The sequence below is a fragment of the Bufo bufo genome, chromosome 7 (assembly GCF_905171765.1).
Source record: "Bufo bufo chromosome 7, aBufBuf1.1, whole genome shotgun sequence".
NCBI lineage: Eukaryota > Metazoa > Chordata > Amphibia > Anura > Bufonidae > Bufo > Bufo bufo.
The window spans coordinates 14,561,348-14,589,068 of NC_053395.1; the positions used below are offsets into that span (position 1 = coordinate 14,561,348).

Here is a 27,721-nt window from a genome sequence, read left to right on the forward strand (position 1 = left end):
AAGCGTGCAGGGGCAGAAAGGAGTATTTTAGGATTTCTTTAAGAATTACGCATAGGGTTTAGTATTTGGGAACACGGGGCTGACATTTACCCCGGTTGTTGTCTGTCTATAAAAAAAAAGATCGTGGAACACAATGGGTTGAAATCTTTCTAAAGGACTGGAGTCCTGAGGGGGGCACTTAATAGTGAATGTGAGCGAGGTTACGGGTATCATTAGTAATTTCTTCCTCTACACGAAGGTGTAACAGGTCCAGAATATTACGGTCACACAAGACAATGTTACATTTATATATATATATAGTGCTGGGTGATACACCGGTATTACACGGCGCAGTCCCATCCTCCCACGTTTCATGTATACCCCCTCATTATGGCTGCAGAAAGCCTGTCTATTACATGGGACTGCATCCCTGCACCACTCACATCTTTCATGTGTGGTCTGCCAGCCCCGGTAGGAGGAGACACAGCTATGGAACTGGCTGTGATGTGACTGACAATCGTGTGTAGTACGAGGCCCTGGTTCCTTTATTTCCAGCTACCATGTCTTCCCTGCTCTTGATCCTGCTGCCGCTGGTGACAGTTGTGTGTGAGTATGACATTATTGACGGAGGGGCATCCATTCTGCAGACCACCGCCGCTGCAGATTCCTGTTCCAGCATTTGTCCTTGCGATGCTTTGCAGGCAGGCTGTTCTCACAATGGACTGGAGTGTCAGCAGCATTTCCCGGCCACACAATGTGTAGAACGGCTGTGCAGCCCAGCATACCCATACCTGTCATGTTGTGTACAGCTCCAGTCCATGAAAACATAGGACAGACCCGAGCCTGTAGACCGTCTGTGTACTATTCTAGGGATCGGGGGGCTGCGTGCTCGTGGGCTGATGTTTAGTTTAGCATTAATTATAATGAAATGATATTCTAATCCATATTTAGTAGAAAATATATGTTCTATTACATTCACCAGCAGAAATCCACCAACCTGCTGCAGAAACAACCTGATTTCAGATGCGCGCAAGAGAATGTCAGCGGCAGAATTTAGTGCAACAAATCTGCTGTGTGTGAACATGTCCGTACTAGGAAATGCATATTATCTGGATTATTAAAGAGGCGTTTTACTACATAAATAACCCATAACGTAACAATTCTGGATACATTTTTATATTTTTTGGAACTCTGTGTTCTGCCGTCCTCTGTTATTATCTTTATTTATTTATTTATCTTGAAAATGTAGAAATGTAGGAATATATTGACAACTGGATGTTCCGAGTTGGGGGGGGGGAGGGGGGTGTACCTCCACGCTCTAAGGCCTAGTTCACACGAACGTTTTTTTTGCGAGTGTACGGGCCGTTTTTTTGTGTTCCGTATACGGAACTATTCATTTCAATGGTTCCGCAAAAAAAACAGAATGTGTTCCGTATGCATTCCGTTTCCGTATTTCCGTTTTTCCGTTCCGTTAAAAGATAGAACATGTCCTATGTTTGTCCGCAAATCACGTTCCGTGGCTCCATTAAAGTCAATGGGTCCGCAAAAAAACGGAACACATACGGAAATGCATCCGTATGTCTTCCGTATCCGTTCCGTTTTTTGCAGAACCATCTATTGAAAATGTTATGCCCGGCCCAATTTTTTCTATGTAATTACTGTATACTGTATATGCCATACGGAAAAACGGAACAGAAAAACGGAACAGAAATGGAAACATAACGGAAGCAAAAAACGGAACAATGGATCCGTGAAAAACGGACCGCAAAACACTGAAAAAGCCATACGGTCGTGTGAACTAGGCCTAACCCTGGCCAATTAGACTGTGTAGGAACATCCATTATTGGTAAGGCCTCCTGCACACAGCCGTTTTTTCCCCCCGTTTACTGGCCGCTTTTTGCGTTCCGTATACGGTCCGTATACGGAACCATTCATTTCAATGGTTCTGCAAAAAAAACGGAATGTAGTCCGTATGCATTCCGTTTCCGTATTTCCGTTTTTCCGTTCTAACATAGAACATGTCCTATTATTGCCCGCAAATCACGTTCCGTGGCTCCATTCAAGTCAATGGGTCCGCAAAAAACGGAACACATACGGAAATGCATCCGTATGTCTTCCGTTTCCGTTCCGTTTTTTGCTGAACCATCTATTGAAAATGTTATGCCCGGCCCAATTTTATCTATGTAATTACTGTATACTGTATATGCTATACGGAAAATCGGAACGGAAAAACGGAACAAAAAAATGGAAACAAAAAAACGGAACAACGGATCCGTGAAAAACGGACCGCAAAACACTGAAAAAGCCATACGGTCGTGTGCAATAGGCCTAAGGGGAATGGCTAAAGCCAGTTGTCAATTTATTCCTAAATTTCTAGGAAGAATAAAAGAGGAACATCGCTATGAGAAGAAGAAGAAAACATTACTCTGCTCAAGCATATTAATTATTCATTCATCAAAGAATGACGTTTACAAGACAAGGCCTTTCAGAAGGTCTCCCCGTCCTCGCTGGTGGTTGCTCTGCTTTGGGACTTGTTTTTTTAATGGATTTTACTATAATTCAATAAGGTTTTGAATGGGAATCTTCCCGAGTGCTGCACAAAAGCCTTTCCTATGGTTTCTCGATGCACAAGGTACAAATGCCTCAGATTTATTTTCTGCAGGATATATGTACTTACTGAAGCAGACTCTGATGTCCTCAGGGTCCATCCACACATCCGTGTGTGTTTTGCGGATCCGCAAAACACGAACAGCGGCAATGTGCGTTCCGCATTTTGCGGACCGCACAATTGCCGGCACTAATAGAACATGTCCTATTCTTGTCCGCAATTGCGGACAAGAATAGGACATGTTCTATTTTTTTTTCGGGAACGGAATTGCGGACCCGGAAGTGCGGCTCCGCAATTCCGTATCCGGGCAGCACGTCGTGTGCCGCATAGAAATGAATGGGTCTGTAATTCCGTTCCGCAAAACGCGGAACGAAATTGCGGACGTGTGAACGGAGCCTAAGGCTACTTCTACATTTGCGGCAGTGTGACTCGGCAGGCAGTTCCGTCATCGGAACTGCCCGCCGGATCCGCCGATCTGGATGTGACTGAAAGCATTTGTGAGGCGGATCCGTCTCACAAATGCATTGCAAGAACGGATCTGTCTCTCCGCTTGTCATGCGGACAGATGGATCCGTCTTGTATTTTTTTTCACATTTTTACCGGTCTGCGCATGCGCAGGCCGGAAGGTCGCATCCTGCATTGCAGTATTTTGAATGCTGTATCCGGCACTAATACATTCCTACGGGGAAAATTCAGGCAAGTCTTCAGTTTTTTTCGCCGGAGATAAAACCGTAGCATGCTGCGGTTTTCTCTTTTGCCTGATCAGTCAAAATGACTGAACTGAAGACATCCTGATGCAAACTGAACGGATCGCTCTCCATTCAGAATGCATGGGGATATGCCTGATCAGTTATTTTCCGGTATTGAGCCCCTGTGACGGAACTCTATGCCGGAAAAGAAAAACGCTAGTGTGAAAGTACCCTAAGGCCTCTTTCACATGACCGTATGGCTTTTTCAGTGTTTTGCGGTCCGTTTATCACAGATCCGTTGTTCCATTTTTTGTTTTTGTTGTGTTACCGTTTTTGTTCCCGTTGTGTTTCTGTTTCTGGCATATACAGTATACAGTAATTACATAGAAAAAATTGGGCTGGGCATAAAATTTTCAATAGATGGTTCCGCAAAAACGGAGCGGATACGGAAGACATACGGATGCATTTCAGTATGTGTTCCGTTTTTTTTGCGGACCCATTGACTTGAATGGAGCCAAGCACCGTGATTTGCGGACAAGAATATTACATGTTCTATCTTTTCATGGTACGGAAATACTGAAATACTGAAACGGAATACACACGGAGACACTTTTTTTTGCTGAACCATTGAAATTAATGGTTCATTAATTTGCATTAATATGTACCGCATACTGAACTCAAAAAATGGCCAGTATACTGAACGCAAAATACGTTAGGCCTCTTTCACACTACCGTTTTTTTTCCCGTTTTGCGGGCCGTTTTTTGCATTCCGTATATGATCCGTATACGGAACCATTAATTTCAATGGTTCCGCAAAAAAACGGAATGTACTCCGTATGTATTTTTAGTCTGAGTTTTTAGGATTTTCTACTTTTGAATAAAGAATTTTTAATGATTTACTTTTCTGCTACCACGTGTGAACCCTTATTGTTATCATTCATTTTGACCTTTCTCTTGGCGGAGCTGCGTGATGGCTAGCTCTTTTATTTACAGGATGAGTTGTAGTTTTCATTGGTGCCTTTTTTGGGGCATGTATAACTTTTGAGCACATTTTATTGTGTTTTTGGAAAAAAAACAAAAAAAAACAATTTGGCATTTTTTATGATGTTCACCAACCTTTTGGTTTTATGGCTCATTACAGACACAGTGATACCATTTATGTTTTTGAGGTTTTTTATTTTTATTTCTTTATGTAATTAAAGGTGATTGTGAGAAGAAGAAAAAAATTACTTGAATTCTCTTTTTTAATTTTCCCACACTTTGAGTTTAGTCTGTGTAAAGGACTTGAACATGCAATCCATATAATACATGGCAACACTTCCATGCATGGCTGGCTCTCAGACCTCAGGCTGCCCCTCAGAAACCCCACATTTAGGCCCCTTTCAGACAGGCGAATATTCCGCGCGGATGCGATGTGTGAGTGGAACGCATTGCACCCGCACTGAATCCCGACCCATTCATTTCTATGGGGCTGTGCACACGAGCGGTGATTTTCACGCGTTTTCCACGCAACGGCCCATAGAAGTGAATGGGGTTGCGTGAAATCGGCAAGCAAGTGCGGATGCGGTGTGATTTTCACGCACGGTTGCTAGGAGACCATCGGGATGGAGACCCGATCATTATTATTTCCCCTTATAACATGGTTATAAGGGAAAATAATAGCAAACTGAATACAGAATGCATAGTAAAATAGCGCTGGAGGGGTTAAATTTTTTTTTTTTTAAATTAACTCACCTTAATCCACTTGATAGCGCAGCCGGCATCTCTTCTGTCTCCTTCTTTGCTGATTGTAGGAACAGGACCTGTGGTGATGTCACTCCGGTCATCACATGATCCATCACATGATCTTTTACCATGGTGATGGATCATGTGATGGACCATGTGATGACCGGAGTGACGTCACCACAGGTCCTGTTCCTACAATCAGCAAAGAAGGAGACAGACGAGAAGCCGGGCTGCGCGAGCAAGTGGATTAAGGTGAGTTAAATTTTTTATTTATTTTTTTAACCCCTCCAGCCCTATTTTACTATGCATTCTGTATTCAGAATGCTATTATTTTCCCTTATAACCATGTTATAAGGGGAAATAATACAATCTACAGAACACCGATCCCAAGCCCGAACTTCTGTGAAGAAGTTCGGGTTTGGGTACCAAACATGCGCGATTTTTCTCACGCGAGGGCAAAACGCATCACAATGTTTTTCACTCGCTCGGAAAAATCGCACGTGTTCCCGCAACGCACCCGCACATTTTCCCGCAACGCCCGTGTGAAACCAGCCTTAAACTGAATTTACTATAGTGGTTCTTACAACAAATGGTCTGTGTCTTGCAGGTGCTCAGTTACGGATCACCACCTCCACTGCACCCATTGCTTCTGAGACTGGAAGCACAGCTGTCTTGCAATGTCTGTTTTCTTTGGGTGTGACCCCAGTGGATCCTGCCCAGGTGCATGTGTTTTGGAAGCATGAAGGAAAGAAAGTATTATCATACGTTGAGAGAATCACTGCTTTTAGACCTGGAGCACATATCTCAGAAGAGGAGCTTGCAAAAGGAGACGCATCATTATCTCTTTCTAATGTCACACAGGAAGATGAAGGTTTGTACACCTGTAGTATCCGACTGGGATCTGAACAGGTGACACAGAGCATGAACCTGATTGTTAGTGGTAAGTGTCCTGTCCTGATGAAACTTAAACTAATGTGATACGCCCCCAGTGAGTCACAGAAATGGATACAATACTTTATATATCTGTGATAGGGTGGTTCCTCTTTGTATTTTGGTAATAATTAATTGCAGATGGTAGTTTACAGGTACCGCAATGGGGTCCAAAGTTACCCCATTTATTCACTTGGTAAAAAGTTTTGACCTCATGTAGACATAGTGAACAGTAGTTGGATGGCCTCATCAAAATAAGTATATGGCGTGGTTGTTAATTCATTATTTGGAATAACAGATTTACTTGTACAATAACTTAGAATAATTGTGGTGTTGCAGCTGTGGACACTGTGCCCTCATTGAGCACTGCATTTTTTATTTTTTTATTTTTTTTTAGGACAGGGAATGCTTCAGTGCCTTGTCACATGAAAAAAACTTGAGTGGCGACTGTGACAACATAAATAATGGCCACATAACCACCAATGTAAAAAATAAAAATGGACCAGTCAGTGATGAGGTACATTCACAGTGGGGTTTACAGGGATACAAGGTTTAATCTGACAAACTATGGTCAATTTATAATCCTCAGGGTTATAGGTTGTATTCGAATGGTCTCTATATAATAGGATGTGAGTGGTGGGTTCAAAGAGATCCTAGATTAGCACAGAAGAAGCATATGGGTCCAACACACAAACAGATGTAGCTCAGCAACTATAAGGCCTCATGCACACGACCGTTGTTTTCGTCCGCATCCAAGCCGCAGTTTTTGCGTCTTGGATGCGGACCTATTCACTTCAATGGGTCCGCAAAAGATGCGGACAGCACTCCGTGTGCTGTCCGCATCCGTTGCTCCGTTCCGTGGTCCCCAAAACAAATATAACCTGTCCTATTCTTGTCCGTTTTGCGGACAAGAATAGGCAGTTATATCAATAGGACGCACACGGATGCCATTCGTGTTTTGCAGATCCGCAATTTGCTGACCACAAAACACACAACGGTCGTGTGCATGAGGCCTAACACTGATATCAGAGGATCAGAGCATTGACCTGAACCTCCTGCAAAAGAAAATATAAGAAGCACAAGAAAAAGATCAAGATGTCATCACCATTAGTGATGAGCAGCATAGTCAATATTCGAATTCGCAATATTTTGCGAATTTTTAGCTGAATATTCGTCATAAATTAGCAATTGAAAAAATCGGCAAAGTAATAAACACATATTGCGCACAAAATTTTATTACTTATAACAAACTATTACACAAAGGCTATATATCAAAAGCCAAGTATGTGCAAACCAACAACCTATCTATGAGACAGATACAGTCAGCATACCTTATAGTGGCAGTCTTGTGTGCAATGAGACATTCAAGAGCACCTCTCATGTAACTGAGAGCCAGTAAGCCTCAAAGTTGCTTGATTTAAGTTGGATGGCTTGGGGGACCTGCGCCCCTAGATCATTATCATTAGGGTGACAAAAATCACATTTTTTATTTTTTTTTGGATGCCAGCTAACTCTTCTCTCACTGTGGGGGCAGAGCTTGGCAGCAGAGCGAGAGACACATGCCGCTGTGAGCTCTGCTCTGGGTCCTGTGAAAACGAGTTTCTAGTGAGCGTTTAAAAGCCAGAAAATGGGCAAGACTTTAAGAGACAGGTCCAAGGACACTCTAGGACCGAACAAACCGGGTACTGGCCACAGGGAAATGGACAAATTTGTCCGCAAACAAAGTGTGGCCGGAGGCAAGCAGGCTTCCAAGATGGCGCCAAGAGCAGAAACCCCAGCAGCAGCAAGTGAAGGAGAGAGTGGAAGGGGTGGAGAGTCAGCAAGAAGCTGTTATATAGCACAGCGCAGCAGTAGCTGGAAGCCTAGATAGAACACAGGCGCACATTAACCATCTGTATGAAATGGTGGAGGACCAGGATAACCGTGGTCGCCGCAATAATTTAAGGCTGAAGGGCTTGCCGGAAGAAATAGGGCCTGAGGCCTTGCGAGGTGCGGTAACTGAAATGTTCACAGCGCTGGTAGGCCCCGATTCTGTGGGAGACCTCACCATGGACAGAATCCATAGGGCTTTGCGCCCCCCTCCAAAACATGGAGAACCTCCAAGCGATGTGATTTGACGGTTATCCAGCTTCTTAGCTAAAGACCAGATAATGAAGGCAGCCAGATCCAAGAAATCTATCCCTTTTGGAGATGCAGAGGTGCTGATCTTTCAAGATTTATCCCCGATTACCCTTCAAAAAAGAAGGTTGTTGAAACCGCTCCTGGATGTTTTAAGAAGCAAGAGCATTACTTACTGTTGGCTCCATCCCTTCGGATTATTGATAAACGCGCCAGGCCGAAAGTTAACGGTGCGTTCCCCGGCTGACATTCCATTGGTATGCGACGTTTTGGAAGTAGCCTCTCTGGACATCCCTATATGGCATTCGGCGAAAGACCTGACAGATTTACCGGACTTACCGGGAGTGGATCCATGGAATCCGGTGAGTCGTCCGAAAAACCGACACAGGGGAAGGAGATCGGGCGACCCCATGATGACTACGCCAGGAATGGATATAGAGTGACAAGACTCGCTGTATTCTTCACCAAAGTGGGACTTTCTCAAAGGCTTGACAGGTCCTTTACCGATACCTGAGTTTTCGTGAGTTGACCGTCATTAGGGACAGTTGGTTGTTATGTTTTTCATGCTCAATCCATTTGGTTGGTTATATACCTGTTCTCTGCATCAGGATGGTAATAGCACTGCCCCTTAGGGGTTTCTTCCAGCGTTCGGCTGGCTGCAGGATCATTCCATCAATGATCCATTTGTTATGTTATTATAAAGCTATGTCTCTCCATTTAACATTTATATACTCGTTCTTCACATTTAGGACCCGTTCTTTGGTCCTCTCTACCCCCTCTCGATGACCACGGTAGCACTTCAAGTGTTTAAATGCGCTGTTAAAATCAGGCAGCGGGTCACTGAAGCTTTATCGTTGCTAATCTTAATGAGGTTTAATTGTTTTGTATGTTTTGTATTTATTTTCTCCTCCTTTTTTCCCTTTCTTCCCCCCTTCCTACTTCTGATGCAATACCCGGAGGTTACATAGGTAGAAGATATTATGGGCATATAATGATCACTGTATCTTCAGTATGGCTGAGTTAAAACTGTGTACTTATAATGTGAGAGGATTGAATGCACCACCCAAACGTACTCAAATTTGCCAGTTCCTTAATAGACAAAAAGTGAGTATCGCTCTCTTGCAGGAGACCCATTTCAAGAGAGAACACGGTCCGCGTCTTTCATAACCAGTGGTTCCAATGCACCTCTTCTTCTGGGGCCTCAAAAGGGGTTTCTATAGCGATTCATAAAAATGTTCCGCTGGTGGTGCATTCAACCCTCCAAGATGAAGAAGGCCGTTATCTGTTTTTGAAGGGGACCTTGGGTAACCAGAAAATCACAATAGGCAATCTGTATACTCCAAATGTAGCTCAGGCAGTGTGGATTGAAAGCACTTTAACAAAACTGCAGGATTTTGTTGAGGGTACCTTGGTAGTAGGGGGAGACATTGAAACCGTATCTAGATACATCTACAGGCTCCTCGTCATTATCCTAAATCAATATTAGGCGGATTAAGAAAAAACTAGCAGATTTGGGATTAGTGGATGTCTGGAGGGCTATAAACCCAACCTCGAGAGACTACACATATTACTCAGTAGCACATGTTTCCTACCAGAGATTAGACTACTTGTTTGTCCCCCCAGGGTCTCTAAGCGATTGCTCCCAAGCTTCAATAGGCAATATTTTACTGTCAGATCATGCCCCTGTATACCTGACTATTAGGGTTAAATCTATCCCTAGAGCACAGTTTACTTGGAGACTAGATGAGACTCTGCTGAGCAAACATGAACATGTTCTAGATATACGTAAGCAAATTGAGGAGTACTTCAGTCTCAACGAGACGGAGGGTATGTCGCCGGGTCTGGTCTGGGAAGCTCACAAGGCGGTTGTGAGAGGGCATTTTATTGCGCTAAATTCACATATCAAAAAGAAAAGGGAAGCCTCTATTGTGTCATTGCAGGATCAGATTCAAAAATTGGAGTTACTACACAAAAAGCAAATATCACCAGAAGTGTTGGAAAGTTTATATAGATTAAGGGCGGAGCTTAAGAATATACTGAATGGCCGAGTAGCCAAACTTTATTTGTCGGCACAATTTAAATACTGCGCACATGGGGATAAGGCATCGAAGTTCATGATGTCCAGTTTGAAAAAGCGTAGACTTAAATCTTACATACATTCTATTCAAGATGCATCTGCCAGATCTTTTATGTCCACTGACCTTATTGCAAAGCAATTTTGTACCTATTATAGCTCGCTATATAATCTTAGGGAGAGAGGTAGTACGGCAGAAAATGAAATAAGTTCAGGGGACATTAAAAAGTGGCTTTCAGGTTTGCGCCTCCCGGTTATTTCCCAGGATCAAGCTCAAACCCTCGCTAAACCCTTTTCGTTGCAAGAATTGAACAAGGCTTTAAGCACAAGTTCCCTGGGCCTGACGGACTAACCGCAGGATATTATACCACCTTTTCCTCAATACTGTTACCCAGAGTGCTCAAAGTATACAATGAAGTTTATAAGGGTAACCCGCTCCCGACACAAATGTTGTCTGCCCTAATTACTATCCTGCCGAAAGAAGGTAAGGATCCTTCATCCTGTGCCAGCTACAGACCTATTTCGCTTTTAAATGTGGATCTGAAGTTATACGCGAAAATGCTTGCACTTAGGTTACAACCCTTTTTACCCAAGCTGATCAATGCGGAACAAGTGGGATTTGTAGCCGGCAGGGAGGGAAGAATGAATACCACTAGGATAGTCAATATTATACATCACGCTAGGGAGAAATCCATTCCACTGGTCCTCCTAGGGACAGACGCAGAGAAAGCGTTCGATCGCATAGATTGGCTTTTTATGCCTCTGGCCTTGGCTAAATTTGGGATACCACCCCAGTTCATTAGGCTATGTATGCTACCCCCTCGGCCAGAGTAATGGTAAATGGCATTCTATCTCCCAGCTTTACTATTGGTAATGGTACAAGACAGGGTTGGCCCCTGTCCCCCCTGCTCTTTATTCTTGTGGTAGATAAGCGATAAGACAGGAAGATAAAGTCCAGGGTATGGGAGACACTTATCACCAGTTAGCGGCTTTCGCCGATGATCTTTTGGTTATCATAACCAATCCAGTGGAGGCATTTCCGGCCATACAGGACCTGTTCCTGAAATTTGGAACCATGTCCAACTTCCTTATTAATCCCAAGCTTTAAATGTAACGGCTGGTAGGGGCTTGCAGTCGTCCTTAGAGACGCAATTTAAATATGTCTGGACAACGAGTTCAATTAAGTTTTTAGGGGTGAATATAACCTCAGTTCCAAGTGATTTATTTGAGGTAGATTTCCGTAACTTACCTAAGTCTATAACAGCCACTATTGACTCATGGAGCATCCCCTTCATTTCGTGGTTTGGAAGACGTACCCTGATTAAATCAGTATTAGTCCCTAAAATACTGTATTATAGGTCGGTATTGCCTGTGCACCTGCCAAAATCCTTTTTTGCCCAACTGAGACAATGTTTTTCTAGATTCCTTTGGAAAAAAAGCTAGACCCCGTATCCCGCACTCAACAATGATACAGCCAAACAAGCTAGGGGGAATGGGTCTTCCTGATATGGCAGAATATTACAGGGCTATTCAGGGGACGAGATGTCTGGGGTGGATTAGAAACTCAGAGAACAGACTTGACACTTTGGCAGAGGCAGGTGATTCTAGACTTCCTTTGAGATCTTTCCTTCTCTCGCCCCCTAAAGATATGCCTCAGCAGATCAGGTCACTTAGCAACATGACGAAAAATAGATTGAAACTATGGCATTCTGAGCTTTCTAAGGTGCTGCTTTCAGACCACGAGGTGTTGCCTGTGCTTCAGGTGAGGGATGTTCTGTGGAGTTCTGGGGGAGTCTTTGGCTCTACTTTGCCAGGGGGTATTCAAGAAATGTCCCTTCAGTTAGTGGATTTATTAGACCCTTCGGGACTTTTAGTAGACGGATGGGATACTCATCCTAAATTGCAAACGCTGTCCTTTATCCACAAACTGTACATTAAGCAATATTCGGGGAAAAAGAAAATCTCTCCATCAGCTTCTATGACACAGTTTGAAAAGATGACACTTTCCAAGGTGCCCCCTAGGAAAAAAGTGGCACAGCTATATTCTGTGCTTGTTTCCCAGACCAGACCTGACTCATACAGCTTCATCCGTAGGTGGGAAAAGGATCTAGGAGTCCAATTCTCAGACAGGGAAGTTGCGCAAATTTGCTCTAACACACCCAAGGTATCCAGATGTGTCAAGTTGCAAGAAAACCTTTACAAGGTGATCACTAGGTGGCACTACACACCCCAGAAATGACATCTCATTTACCCGGATTGTGATTCCAAGTGCTGGAGGTGTCTTAATGCAGAAGGCTCCATGCTACATATATGGTGGACATGCCCTACTATATCTGAATACTGGAAACAGGTCTGCTCAATATGTTCACAGATCAGTAGTGTAAAGTTTACACCCTCAGCTAAAGGATGTTTATTAGGCTTAATAGGAAAAGTTAAAGGAAACAGATATATCTCCTCTTTACTAGGCCAACTTCTCGCGGCTGCAAGAGTTCTGATAGCATTTAAGTGGAAAAGTCGCATATATAGATTGGAACAGATTGCAGGGTGGGAGTCCAAAAGAACACAGGTGTTCGAAGCCACATGGTCCTCGTGGAAAAAATATAGAGATTTCTCCTCATAAGGTTGATAGGGTTTTGTATCAGGTGATATAGAGATAGTAGGAATCCCCCCCCCCCCCCCCCCCCCTTCCTCATTTCCTTCTTTTCTTTTCTTTTATTTCCTCCCCCCCCCCTCTTCCCCATTACTGTATGATATGGAAATAAGTACCCTATTGTGGGGTTGATGTATCGTTTGTATTTTCTGCTCATGATTCAGAATAAAGTATTTTCAAAACTGAAAAAAATAAAAAAACTCTTCTCTCACTGCTTAGGAGGGCTGCATAAAAATTTTCAGTTTTCTAATTGTCCTAAAATTTATATTCAATAACCTTTCTATACTGTTTTGTCATGTAAACTCATTTGCATAAACATGGTCATATGAGAAAGACATGCAAACTAGCAGAATCTGCCTTTTTTTTCAGCTGAAACACTATTTGCATGTCTTTCCCATATGACCATGTTTATGCAAATGAGTTTACATGACAAAACAGTATAGAAAGGTTATTGAATATAAATTTTAGGACAATTAGAAAACTGAAAATTTTTATGCAGCCCTCCTAAGCAGTGAGAGAAGAGTTAGCTGGCATCCCAAAAAAAAATATTTTTGTCACCCTAAGGGTGCATTCACACGACCGCAAGTGTTTTGCGGTCCGCAAATTGCAGTTCCGCAAAACACGGTTCGTGTGCGTTCTGCAATTTGGCAATGCACATGGCCAGCGCTATATAGAGAATGCCTAAGCTTGTCCACGGTTGCGGACAAGAATAAGACATGCTCTATCTTTTTTGCGGAGCTATGGAACGGAACAACAGATGTGAACAGCACACGGTGTGCTGTCCGCATCTTTTGCGGCCCCATTGAAATGAATGGGTCTGCAACCGTTCAGCAAATTTGCGGAATGGATGCGGATCTATTTATACGGTCGTGTGAATGCACCCTAATGATAATGGTCTAGGTGTGCAGGTCCCCCCCAAGCCATCAAACTCAAATCAAGCATCTTTGAGGCTTACCAGCTTGAGTCAGATGAGAGCTGGTCTTGAATGTCTCATTGCACACAAGGCTGCCATTGTAAGGTATGCTGACTGTATCTGTCTCATAGATAGGTTGTTGGTTTGCACATACCTGGCTTTTGGCATGCAGCCTTTGTGTGATTGTCTGTTATATGTTGTCTATTGTATGTTATAGGTAATGATTTATTTTAAAAATAAAATAATATAATAGTATCTATAAAAAAAAATATTAACCATAGGTAGGAAAAATTTTATAATAAAACTTTATTAATGATAGGTAAAAAAAAAGTTTGGATGATAAATAGCATAATAAGGATAAAGAGAAGTTATATACAATAAGTTTAAAAAAAATAGGTTTATTTAATGATTAAAAAAATGTAGAACATTCTCCATTACGAAGATATAGCACTATATTCTAGATCTTCGCGAATTCTCGAAGTGCCGATATTCACGATTAGAATATTCGAGCTCAACACTAATCGGCATTTAACATTGAATTTCCATAACAACCTTTAAACATGGTGTTTTCTGTTCCTTTCCCTACTTTCTATTCTTGCCCATTTCTGCTGACATATTTCCCTAGGCCTTTAGTACAGACTTATCCTTTGCTTCCTGGGATTTTGATGGTGCATTAAAGCCATCAGTTTTTGTATTGTGTGCATTACGTTCAACATCTGTTCTGGTGCAGCATTAATAACCACTCGGATATTGTGTTTGCATTATGCTGAAGACCTTTTCTAAGGCATAATGAAAAAAAAGGAAATGGCGGGCAGTAAAACACGTACGATTGTGTGCATGAGGCCTAAGAGGGTTATAAACGCCTGCACCTTTACATATACTGTAGCTAAAGCAATAGTTTCCAAGTGAAGGAAATGTATTTACTTATGTGCTTTTATAGAGAGTTCAGATTTCCTATATTGGAGCTCCTGTTTACTTCATACAAGGGGCACTGCGGGCGTGTTCATACATTGTATTTATATACCTAGTGCCTATGCTTGAAGAGACAATCTTTTAATCACTCTCAATGGACTCTTCTTCATTATTCCGTATAATTTCATTATCTCTTCAGAATTCCGTTACATAAGCCTTGAAGGAACTACGGTCATTATGAACAAATCGAATGAATTACGCTGCTCAGCACATAATCTGTCATCTCCAGAAGTTACGTTCACGTGGATGAGAGATGGAGTGGTTCTCAGCACCTCCACCCCACATCTGGTAGAAGGTAGTCCTAGTGAAGGCTTTAAGGTTCAAGGTTCCTTCTGCTTTACTCCTGTCCTCGGAGTCGTGGATGACAAGGCTTACTATTCATGTCAAGTTGTGCAAAAGATATTCCCTCCACTCAAGAAAACATTTCAACTTTCCATTGGAGGTAAGAATATATTAAAAATGTTTCTGGATGAAACGATAAATCGCCTTTCTGGCCCAATTGTTTATTTGCAAATTTCATTTTTTACGGGTGCACATTTTTCATGCTGTTTTCCAGTTCAACCAGAAGTCTTCTTCCACCTCTCAAGCCAAGGGCAAAAAAACTCATCTATAATCTGCCTGGTGTCAGGTTTTTATCCTGACGATCTAAACCTTTCCATGAAAAGAGACGGAGAGCTCTTAGGATGCAAAATCCATAAATGGAGGAACGCCAATGGCACCTACTCATTAGAAGCCACTTATCGGACCAATGTGACATATAGCGATAACAAAGTTGACTACACTTGTACTGTCCACCATCCCTCCATCCCAGACGGTACAACAGAGAGACTGACGTTTCTGGGTAAGTGTACTACCGTTTTATAACCGCACGTAGAAAATCTATTGCAATTAAACACTATAATTTACTGGATACATATGTAATCGCACATCGTAGTGCGTTAGTAAATTTAACATATTTTGGTGGTCATCGCAGGTGTTATTTTACCATTTACTTAATGTGCAGTGGATTACAGATGCAGGCTGGGTTACTAATTTATTGTCCTTTCTTGCAGTTGATGCTTACATACCAAAAGCGTTGTGGATTTCAGCTTCTTGTGGCTTGCTACTGATAACGGTTATTCACATTTTTTGCAGACATGGTAAGACATAATTAAATATTGTCTAAAAATATTTTAAAAAATTGTCGAGGTTCACTTGTCACCTGCATACGGTGGATTACACCAGCTATTGGGACAAACTACAACATCAATGTAGAGAACTAGCTGAATTACATTTCACGTCAGTTCACGCAAAGGTTGGCGGTTGTTTCAGTAGTTGACTTGTACTTAAAGAGGTTTTCCAGGACTAATATACTGGTTACCTATGCAATGTAAAGGTTAAGGTCCACCACCGTCATCTACACCAATTAGCTGTCAGAAGCAGCCACAGGTTCTAGGCGCAAACAGTGTATGGAGCCGAAACATGATAGCTCCGTACTCCCAGCAGTGGCCGTCCTCAGGTACTGCAGCTGATGCTCCAATTCAAGTGAACACAGTACCTAAGGATGGCAACTAGGGATGAGCGAATCGACTTCGGATAAGGCATAAAACTTTTTTATAATACTATACAGAGCGAGCGCTCTGTACAGTATTAGAATGTATTGTAGATTGTAAGCCCTCGCGGGCAGGGCCCTCTCTCCTTCTGTACCAGTTTGTAACTCGTCTTGTTTATGATTAGTGCAATTGTCTGTTTTATGTATGTGCACCGCTTATCATATGTACAGCGCTAGGGAATGAATGGCGCTTTAATAATAAATAATAATGTATTGGCTCCGATAAGCCGAAGTTATTACTTTGCAACGTCTCGCGATACTTCGGGTAATAACTTTGTAAATTCATTTTTACTTTTAAAAAAAACTTTGTACTGAACTCGGGTTTGTTTAAAAGGTACCACCTGGGATGGAAACAGAGTTCGATACAGGTTTTTTTTACAGTATAAATTAATTTACGAAGTTATTACCCAAAGTCTCACGAGACTTCGCAAAGTAATAACTTCAGCTCATCGAAGCCAATACATTCTAATTCAGTGCCTAAGGATGGCAACTAGGGATGAGCGAATCGACTTCGGATGAAGCATAAAACTTTGTTAGAATAATGAGCGACTCGACTTTGGATGTTTCATCCGAAGTCGATTCGCATAAAACTTTGTTAGAATACTGTACGGAGCGAGCGCTCTGTACAGTATTAGAATGTATTGGCTCCGATGAGCCGAAGTTATTACTTCGCGAAGTCTCGCGAGACTTTGGATAATAACTTCGTAAATTAATTTTTACTGTAAAAAAACCTTTGTACCAAACTTGGGTTCGTTTCCAAGGTACCACCTGGAACAGAAACAGAGTTCGGTACAAAGGTTTTTTTACAGTAGAAATTCATTTACGAAGTTTCTACCCAAAGTTTCGCGAGACTTCGCAAAGTAAAAACTTCGGCTTATTGGAGACAATACATTCTAATACTGTACGTAGCGCTCGTTCCGTACAGTATTCTAACAAAGTTTTATGCGAATCGACTTCGGATGAAACATCCCAAATGCAAATGGCAACTATACAGCGTTTGGAGATGTGATGTTTTGGCTCCGTACACTCTTTGATTCCAGAACCTGCAGCAGCTCCCACTATCGTCAATTGTCTCAGAAAATCCCTTTTAGAAGTCTTAACTACTCTAAAGCCCTATTAATGTGCAATTTTAGTAGTCTCCTGTTTTAGCCAAAACCAGACGCGGTCTGAAAAAGTCTGAAAAAAAGGGCTGAGTGATTGAAGACTTACAAGATAGTAAGACCAATTGGTGGAACAAATCAAAATAACGTCACAATTAAAGGGAGTCTGTCACCTTGTGACAGCTAAAGGAGTTGTCCCACACAGACAGGGCAGATGGAATTATCCCAGGTCAGGTGAATAGCTCCTGCACTCAGCAAAGCTGGGGACAGACTGACCCTCAACCCCACAGCACACAGGATGTTATAGCAGAGTAATGAGGTCATCTGTCCACCTAGCAGACACACAGATAGAACAGGGATAGTTAACCCCAGACAACAACAAGTAAAAGAGTATCCACATACACAGGCCAATGTTCACACACGAAAGGCCGCAGCCGGCACGCTTACCCAAGCAACCAGCATACACAGGACAAAGCCTGCAGCCAGTACACAAGAGAACCTGCAGCCAGTACACAAGAGAACCTGCAGCCAGCCTGGACGGCAACAGCGTCAAGCGGGGAGTACACACATGCACAGGACATAGTTCACACATAGTTCGCGCAATCCCCCAGTGACACAATGAACTGCACTGTGACACATATGCTCAGTTCTATACTTCAACTCCCACCAGCCGAAGCAGAAAGGATACACCCCCTGAGCTGCCAGCCTAAAATAGAACTCATAGAACAACTGGAGCAATGAATGTGGAGATCTCTTGATCCATGTGAGGTACAGGGCTGGTTCTAGTTTTGATAGAAGGAGAGTGTTGTGTACGATATATGTATGTCTGACATACCCCCTGCTGCAAACGGATTCCATTATCTTGCTTTTGCTGATTAAACTAAGCTTATAAGTTTGGAAAAAACGGTCCAGCCAAAAACGTATATGTTAAACGGATGATTTTCTTTTGTACAGCGGAACCCTATGGTGAGGGATGCTACACTGTTTCATCCATCTGAAGCATCTGTTTAGCGTATACATCGTTTGTATACATGAAATGTGGGAGAAAAACATACAGAAACTGCCCTTACTAAAGTGTCTAACGATCTCCTGACAGCAAAAAGAAATGGTGACTATTCTCTACTGGTTCTTCTGGATCTCTCTGCAGCGTTTGATACTGTAGACCAGTGTTTCCCAACCAGTGTGCCTCCAGCTGTTGCAAAACTACAACTCCCAGCATGCCCGCACAGCTTGGCTGTGTGGGCATGCTGGGAGTTGTAGTTTTGCAACAGCTGGAGGCACACTGGTTGGGAAACACTGCTGTAGACCATAAACTCCTCCTCACCATGCTCCACTCAATTGGCCTTAAGGACACTGCTCTCTCTTGGTTCTCTTCCTGTCTCTATGGCTGCTCCTTGAGTGTATCATTCGCAGGCTCTTCTCCTTGTTCTCTTCCTCTTGATGTTGGTGTTCCTCAGGGCTCGGTACAAGGTCCTCTACTTTTCTCCCTCTACACAGCCCCATCGGACAGACTATCAGTAGATTTGGCTTTCGGTACCATCTCTATGCTGACGACACCCAACTATACACTTCATCCTCTCTACTCCAAAACACCAGTAATTGTCTGGCAGCTGTCTCTAACATCATGTCCTCTGTATCTAAAACTGAACCTCTGAAAAACTGAACTTCTTGTCTTTCCCCATCTACTAACTCACCTAAACTTGATATTTCAATTTCAGTCTGCAGCACTCATAATTCCTGGGCAGTATGCCCGCTGTCTTGGGGCCACATTTGACTCCGATCTTTCCTTTGTTCCCCATATTCAATCACTTACACGCTCTTTGTCTGCACCTTAAGAATATCGCCAGAATTTGCCCTTTTCTTATTGTGGAAACTGTAAAAACTCTTGTTGTTGCCTTGATTCATTCTCGTCTTGACTACTGCAACGCATTACTAATCGGTCTCCCTCTCACTAAGCTCTCCCCCTTCAGTCTGTCGTAAATGCAGCAGCCAGGCTCATCTATCCATCCAACCGCTACACTGATGCTACTAGTCTGTGCCAGTCACTTCACTGGTTGCCCATCCACCACAGAATACAGTTCAAAATTCTCACCCTCACCCACAAAGCTCTCCATAGTGCTGCACCTCCATACATCTCCTCCTCATCTTCAATCCTACTCGTGCTCTCCACAGTGCTGCACCTCCATACATCTCCTCCCCATCTCCATCTACCACCCTACTCGTGCTCTCCACAGTGCTGCCCCTCGATACATCTCCTCCTCATCTCTATCTACCACCCTACTCGTGCTCTCCGCAGTGCTGCACCTCCATACATGTCCTCCTCATCTCCATCTACCACCCTACTCGTGCTCTCCACAGTGCTGCACCTCCATACATCTCCTCCTCATCTCCATCTACCACCCTACTCGTGCTCTCCGCAGTGCTGCACCTCCATACATCTCCTCCTCATCTCTATCTACCACCCTACTCGTGCTCTCCGCAGTGCTGCACCTCCATACATCTCCTCCTCATCTCCATCTACCACCCTACTCGTGCTCTCCACAGTGCTGCACCTCCATACATCTCCTCCTCATCTCCATCTACCACCCTACTCCTGCTCTCCGCAGTGCTGCACCTCCATACATATCCTCCTTATCTTCATCTACCATCCTACTCGTGCTCTCCACAGTGCTGCACATCCATACATCTCCTCCTCATCTTCAATCCTACTCGTGCTCTCCGCAGTGCTGCACCTCCATACATCACTTTCTCATCTCCATCTACCACCCTACTCGTGCTCTCAACAGTGGTGCACCTCCATACATCTCCTCCTCATCTCCATCTACCACCCTACTCGTGCTCTCCATAGTGCTGCATCTCCATACATCTCCTCCTCATCTCCATCTACCACCCTACTCGTACTCTCCATAGTGCTGCATCTCCATACATCTCCTCCTCATCTCCATCTACCAACCTACTCGTGCTCACCACAGTGCTGCCCCTCCATACATCTCCTCCTCATCTCCATCTACCAACCTACTCGTGCTCTCCACAGTGCTGCCCCTCCATACATCTCCTCCTCATCTCCATCTACCACCCTACTCGTGCTCTCCACAGTGCTGCACCTCCATACATCTCCTCCCCATCTCCATCTACCACCCTACTCGTGCTCTCCACAGTGCTGCCCCTCGATACATCTCCTCCTCATCTCTATCTACCACCCTACTCGTGCTCTCCGCAGTGCTGCACCTCCATACATGTCCTCCTTATCTCCATCTACCACCCTACTCGTGCTCTCCACAGTGCTGCACTCCATACATCTCCTCCTCATCTCCATCTACCACCCTACTCGTGCTCTCCGCAGTGCTGCACCTCCATACATCTCCTCATCTCCATCTACCACCCTACTCGTGCTCTCCACAGTGCTGCACCTCCATACATCTCCTCCCCATCTCCATCTACCACCCTACTCGTGCTCTCCACAGTGCTGCCCCTCCATACATCTCCTCCTCATCTCCATCTACCATCCTACTTGTGCTCTCCACAGTGCTGCACCTCCATACATCTCCTCCTCATCTCTATCTACCACCCTACTCGTGCTCTCCGCAGTGCTGCACCTCCATACATGTCCTCCTCATCTCCATCTACCACCCTACCCGTGCTCTCCACAGTGCTGCACCTCCATACATCTCCTCCTCATCTCCATCTACCACCCTACTCCTGCTCTCCGCAGTGCTGCACCTCTATACATATCCTCCTTATCTTCATCTACCATCCTACTCGTGCTCTCCACAGTGCTGCACATCCATACATCTCCTCCTCATCTTCAATCCTACTCGTGCTCTCCGCAGTACTGCACCTCCATACATCACTTTCTCATCTCCATCTACCACCCTACTCGTGCTCTCAACAGTGGTGCACCTCCATACATCTCCTCATCTCCATCTACCACCCTACTCGTGCTCTCCATAGTGCTGCATCTCCATACATCTCCTCCTCATCTCCATCTACCACCCTACTCGTACTCTCCATAGTGCTGCATCTCCATACATCTCCTCCTCATCTCCATCTACCAACCTACTCGTGCTCACCACAGTGCTGCCCCTCCATACATCTCCTCCCTCATCTCCATCTACCACCCTACTCGTGCTCTCCACAGTGCTGCACCTCCATACATCTCCTCCTCATCTCCATCTACCACCCTACTCGTGCTCTCCACAGTGCTGCACCTCCATACATCTCCTCCCTCATCTCCATCTACCACCCTACTTGTGCTCTCCATTCTGTTAGTGACCTAAGATTAACATCCTCCATAATTCGTACCTCTCACTCCCGTCTTCAAGACTTTTCTTGGGCTGCAGGTCAAAATCAGGTCAATTCACAACTTCTCCACCTTCAAACGTGCATTAAAAACACATCTTTTCAAACAGGCTTATCAAGCTACCTAAAATGACTATTCATCGAGTAAACCTCTCCCCCACCATCTCCTCTGGCCTGAACTCGATCCTCTAGTAGTCCCAAACCCGAAGCAGATCGGCCGCACCGCTCCTGTCAGTTCAATAATGTCTTGAATCCTACTTATCACAATCAACTACCTTATGTGTCACCCCTAATTCCTCATAGATTGTAAGCTCTTGCGAGCAGGGCCCTGACTCCTAGTGTTTCAGTTGTATATTAGCCAGTTACTTTTGTTTTGTTCATGAACCCTATGAATTTGTAAAGCGCGGAATATGGTGGCGCTATAGAAATAAATATTATTATTATTATCATTATTACAGACAACAAAATGGTAATCGTGTTAAAATCTGTATATATATATTTTGTCTTTCCAGTGAATGACATCTCGACTTGCAAAGACTGGACTGAAGGCAGCACTGCTGTTCTAAAATGTAGTATTGCAGGCCGATACCCCAAAACCATAACTGCAGTGTGGCTGATCCGACAAGGGGACAAGGAGATTGAGATAAAAGAGAAAGGCTCCCTGTACACGGCTGGCGACTACAAAGAGCTGCAGGAACAGGATTCCTACAAGTGTTGGAATATCATTAAGAGCCGATTTGTGGGTGGAATACGCCATTCGCTTTGCTCTATCCTTAGCTTCCAGGTGGACAAGGAGCGTCACGACCAGGCAGAGTTCATCTGCCGCTTCATGAGAGCAGGAAAGGTTTTGCTGGAGAAGAAATACATTGGCAGTGTCCCGGGTACGTTGTATCAAAATGTCCTTATATTTGGAATCTTTGTCGCCAGCACTTAATAATCTGTTTTCCCCCTCAATGTGTAAAATTCGCCATGTCAATAATCCCACGCTACGTCATTTTCTCCCTGCAGACAGTTATGGCTTCTACTCCGTATCGGACATTTGTGCACCTGAAACATGCAATGAGGGAGAGAAATTAACCCTTAGCTGCATTATGAGAGGGAACATCCCCCGGGACATCAGCGTTACATGGGAAAAGAGCCTGAATGAAGAGCGGACACTAATCTTAATGGAAGAGGACGCCAACTACCAGGTCACGGAGAACAAATCGCAAGGACAGATCTGCGCTTTCCTAACACTTTGCCCAAGCTGTGAAGAGTCCGGTGCCGTGTTTACAGCTTCGTTCTCCGAAAACGAGGGGAGGATCCTCGCAGAGCGCAGCTCGGCGCCTCTGAAAGTAGCCGGTAAAAGCTCTAAGTGCCACTAGCGCCTACATAAGTGCAGCTCGACACTGTCCAGTGGATCCTGCCACACGATAGATTCATTGCTAAATGCAATGAATCAATCAAAATAAAACCCACAACCCATCTTAGGGCTCTTTCACACTTGCGTTGTTCTTTTCCGGCATAGAGTTCCGTCATCGGGGCTCTATGCCGGAAGAATCCTGATCAGTTTTATCCTAATGCATTCTGAATGGAGAGAAATCCGTTCAGGATGCATCAGGATGTCTTCAGTTCCGGGCAAAAATCCTGAACACTTGCCGCAAGGCCGGATCCGGAATTAATGCCCATTGAAAGGCATTAATCCGGATCTGGCCTTAAGCTAAACGTCGTTTCGGCGCATTACCGGATCCGACGTTTAGCTTTTTCTGAATGGTTACCATGGCTGCCAGGACGCTAAAGTCCTGTTTGCCATGGTGAAGTGTAGTGGGGAGCGGGGGAGCAGTATACTTACCGTCCGTGCGGCTCCTGGGGCGCTTCAGAGTGACGTCATTCTGGAGCGCCCCGGGAGCCGCACGGACTGTAAGTATACCGCTCCCCCGCTCCCCACTACTACTACGGCAACCAGGACTTTAATAGCGTCCTGGCTGCCATAGTAACACTGAACGCATTTTGAAGACGGATCCGTCTTCAAATGCTTTCAGTTCACTTGCGTTGTTACGGATCCGGCGGGCACCTCCGGCAACGGAGTGCACGCCGGATCCGGACAACGCAAGTGTGAAAGAGGCCTAAACTGAATAGTGAAATTGCAGTTTTATGCAGACTGGCTGCTAAGGGCTGAATCTTATTAAATATAGGGTAAGTCAGTCTAATAGTAACTGATTCTGGAATATCATGTTATTAGTAACTACATATATGAAAATTGAAATTAGGGTCTAAGTGTGACAGTTATCCTTTAAGGTGCTTTGAATCATTTTGTGGCTTTTTACAAAAGGTTTCAAAAAATGCATTTTTTTTTTTTGCTAGCCTTGCATATGTTGGAAAGTACCCACCTCCGATGTCACTTCCTCTGTAAACAGTTTAAAATAGCGACTGGTAAAAGAGATGTAAAAATGCTATAATAGCACAACAAACATTGACACAAATGTTTTTTTGAAACAATGGATGTCGATGACACAAAAATGGCAGCAAATGAGCAAAAAAACACCATCGCCAGAGGAAGCTGTGATTTACAAAAAAGTGTATTGCGTTTAAGTTTGCGTTTAAAGGGAGTCTGCCACCACTATATGACCATATACAGCGCTTACATGGCGCTGTAGCACACCTAGACAGGATTCTAATGGCACCTTTGTTATTTTCAGACGTCCAGAAGCAGGAAAAACTATGTTTATTTCATATGCAAATGAGCACTCGCAAGTGCCCAGGGGCGGCGTTCCGTGTGTAGGTGCCCAGGGGCGGCGTTCCGTGTGTAGGAGCCCAGGGGCGGCGTTCCGTGTGTAGGTGCCCAGGGGCGGCGTTCCGTGTGTAGGCGCCCAGGGGCGACGTTCCGTGTGTAGGTGCCCAGGGGCGACGTTCCGTGTGTAGGCGCCCAGGGGCGACGTTCCGCGTGTAGGTGCCCAGGGGCGACGTTCCGTGTGTAGGCGCCCAGGGGCGACGTTCCGTGTGTAGGTGCCCCGGGGCGGTGTTCCGTGTGTAGACGCCCAGGGGCGACGTTCCGTGTGTAGGTGCCCAGGGGCGGCGTTCCGTGTGTAGGCGCCCAGGGGCGTCGTTCCGTGTGTAGGCGCCCAGGGGCGGCGTTCCGTGTGTAGGCGCCCAGGGGCGGTGTTCCGTGTGTAGGTGCCCAGGGGCAGTGTTCCGCCCTCCTATTCCCTTGTATCATCACTAGGTCCGGACGAGATCCTGCGCCTGCGCACAGCTTCGCCCATTTTGGGTACGGCATCAATTCAACTAGAGCGCATGCGCCAGCCGGCGAAGCAGTGTGCAGGCGCGGGATCTCTCCATTCTGTTAGCATGGCACAGCATTCCTGACAATATATTTCAGCTTCTTCTAAGTGCTAACAGCGGGGGACGGGGGGCAGTAGGTGATGTGCAGCACGACTCATGTAATACTGCAGATAATTCAGAATGGCGGCGGCAGATTCCCATGATGCACAGTAAACCTGTAATAATATTCCGGCGCTTCCATGTGACGGGCTTTACGGTTCTCTTTGCTGTTGCATACTGATGCAGAATTTGTAGGACGAATCTATTTTCATGTCACAAGGACACATCTATTTTGCGACGGTAACAGTCCTGAGTGCTAAAACAGGTGCAAAACACTGACGTACGACTACGAGACAGATCTGAACTCAAGGGGGGACTCTGGAACAAAAAATGAAATCAATCACTCGATGTTAAAGGACTCCTGTCCGCTCGTGGTTCCCCAGAAAATAATTCTGTAGAAACTCTTGTGTTCTGCCATCTCTCGGTTATCCCTCGTGGACAGGTCATCAATATCTGAACGGTGGGGCTCCGACACCCCGCATTCCTGTGTATCCACGTCATGTGTAGTGGATGGAGCCGCTCACTGCAGCAATGAAGCCATTCACTTCAATGGAGACAGTTCTGCAGGAACCCGCTCCGTACCCCGGACTCAGTGGTGCAGTTCTGATTGATGCTTCTGGAGCTACGGCAGAACCGATCCGGGGTGTCAGGACCTTGACGTTGAGGTCCCATCCTGAGGATATACAAAGCCCCCCCATTTATTGTCAATGTTTAGGGCACCCCTATCATCTCTTACATCTTATTTCGTTATTATAAGTTACCATGAGTAGAAATCCACAAGCTGGGCCCCCACTGATGATGGAATGAGGGGCCCCTGAATACTGAGCTCGTGCATCCCGTGGATCAATCAGAAATGCATCACGTAGGAAAAAACATCTGGATGTGTATAAGGATACTTTCACACTAGCGCTATTCTTTTCCGGCATAGAGTTCCGTCCTAGGGGCTCAATACCGGAAAAGAACTGATCGGTTTTATCCCCATGCATTCTGAATGGAGAGTAATCCGTTCAGGATGCATCAGGACGTCTTCAGTTCAGTTATTTTGACTGATCAGGACAGAGATAAAACCGCAGCATGCTATGGTTTTATCTCCGGCCCAAAAAAAACTGAAGACTTGCCTGAATGCCGCATTAAAAATAACGGAATGCCGGATCTATCCTTCTGGTCTGCGCATGCGCAGACCGAAAAAAGGTGAAAAAAATAAATGCCGGATCAGTTTTTCCGGATGACACCGGAAAGAGGGATCCGGCATTTCAATGCATTTTCTGACTGTTCAGTCTTACAAATGCCATCAGTTGCCATACGTTTTGCCGGATCACTCTGCCACAAGTGTGAAAGTTGCGGGAACATGTGCGATTTTTCCGCGCGAGTGCAAAACATTGTAATGCGTTTTGCACTCGCGTGAGAAAAATCGTGCATATTTGGTACCCAAACCCGAACTTCTTCACAGAAGTTCGGGCTTGGGATCGGTGTTCTGTAGATTTTATTATTTTCCCTTATAACATGGTTATAAGGGAAGATAATAGCATTCTGAATACAGACTGCATAGTACAATAGAGCTGGAGGGGTTAAAATAAAATAAAAAATATTTAAACTCACCTTATTCCACTTGCTCGCACAGCCGGCATCTCTTCTGTCTTCTTTTTTGCTGTGTGCAGGAAAAGGACCTGTGGTGATGTCACTCCAGTCATCACATGGTCCATCACCATGGTAAATGATCATGTGACGGACCATGTGATGACTGGAGTGACATCACCACAGGTCCTTTTCCTGCACACAGCAAAAAAGAAGACAGAAGAGATGCCGGCTGTGCGATCAAATGGATTAAGGTGAGTTTAAATATTTATTTATTTTTTTAACCCCTCCAGCGCTATTGTACTATGCATTCTGTATTCAGAATGCTATTATTTTCCCTTATAACCATGTTATAAGGGAAAATAATAATAATGATCGGGTCCCCATCCCGATCATCTCCTAGCAACCGTGCGTGAAAATTGCACCGCATCCGCACTTGCTTGCGGATGCTTGTGATTTTCACGCAACCCCATTCATTTCTATGGGGCCTGCGTTACGTGAAAAACGCACAAAGAGGAGCATGCTGCGATTTTCACGCAACGCACAAGTGATGCGTGAAAATCACCGCTCGTGTGCACAGCCCCATAGAAATAAATGGGTCCGGATTCAGTGCGGGTGCAATGCGTTCACCTCACGCATCGCATCCGCGCGGAAAACTCGCCCGTGTGAAAGGGGCCTTACACAGCAATTACTGCTTGATAGAAATCCCGGCACTGACTGATATCAATGTGTTTTGTCTAATGTTTCGCAGAAACAAAGAACAACTGGTCTCGGACTTATCAGGACTGGGGTTTCCGGGCGTTTGATGAAAGCGTGATCACGGAGATGTGACGTTGTGACGTCTTTTCACCAAGAAGTTAACCCCCATTTGCTTTTCTCCTGCATCCGCCCCCTCACCTCCCAGGACTGGTCCCACACAATGAATGGTCTGCATCCATCATTAGGATCATTCTTAAAAGACTGAATTCTACAAACATAGTAAGAAGCGCCCGGTGGTGGCTGGTACGTAGCCCGCGTCATTCCTTGTATTCTTCGTGTAACAGTCTGGACTTACACCGTCACAGGGGCTGTGCTATTTCATCACATTATAGCAATATTTCATTAGGCAGCAATCAGAAGGCAGACAGATTCAGGAGAA

The 27,721-nt window shown here is 44.6% G+C and overlaps 1 protein-coding gene across 1 annotated transcript; it reads left to right on the forward strand.

Moving 5' to 3' along the window:
• The first annotated feature begins 457 nt into the window (after positions 1 to 457).
• Positions 458 to 27,721, forward strand: LOC121008698. The gene is made up of 8 exons (XM_040441394.1): positions 458 to 585; positions 5,609 to 5,941; positions 14,798 to 15,100; positions 15,215 to 15,499; positions 15,711 to 15,797; positions 22,161 to 22,529; positions 22,657 to 22,989; positions 27,335 to 27,721. Exons 1-8 carry the CDS (start codon positions 540 to 542, stop codon positions 27,412 to 27,414), a joined length of 1,836 nt encoding a protein of 611 aa, XP_040297328.1. The 5' UTR covers positions 458 to 539; the 3' UTR covers positions 27,415 to 27,721.

What these genes read in the sequence shown, in the direction of transcription:
- LOC121008698 (XM_040441394.1), top strand. Translation starts at nt 540, where the DNA reads ATGTCTTCCCTGCTCTTGATCCTGCTGCCGCTGGTGACAGTTGTGT. An exon ending in CATGAACCTGATTGTTAGTG is followed by an intron (nt 5,942 to 14,797) that starts GTAAGTGTCCTG and finishes TTATCTCTTCAG; the next exon opens with AATTCCGTTACATAAGCCTT. An exon ending in AGAGAGACTGACGTTTCTGG is followed by an intron (nt 15,500 to 15,710) that starts GTAAGTGTACTA and finishes CCTTTCTTGCAG; the next exon opens with TTGATGCTTACATACCAAAA.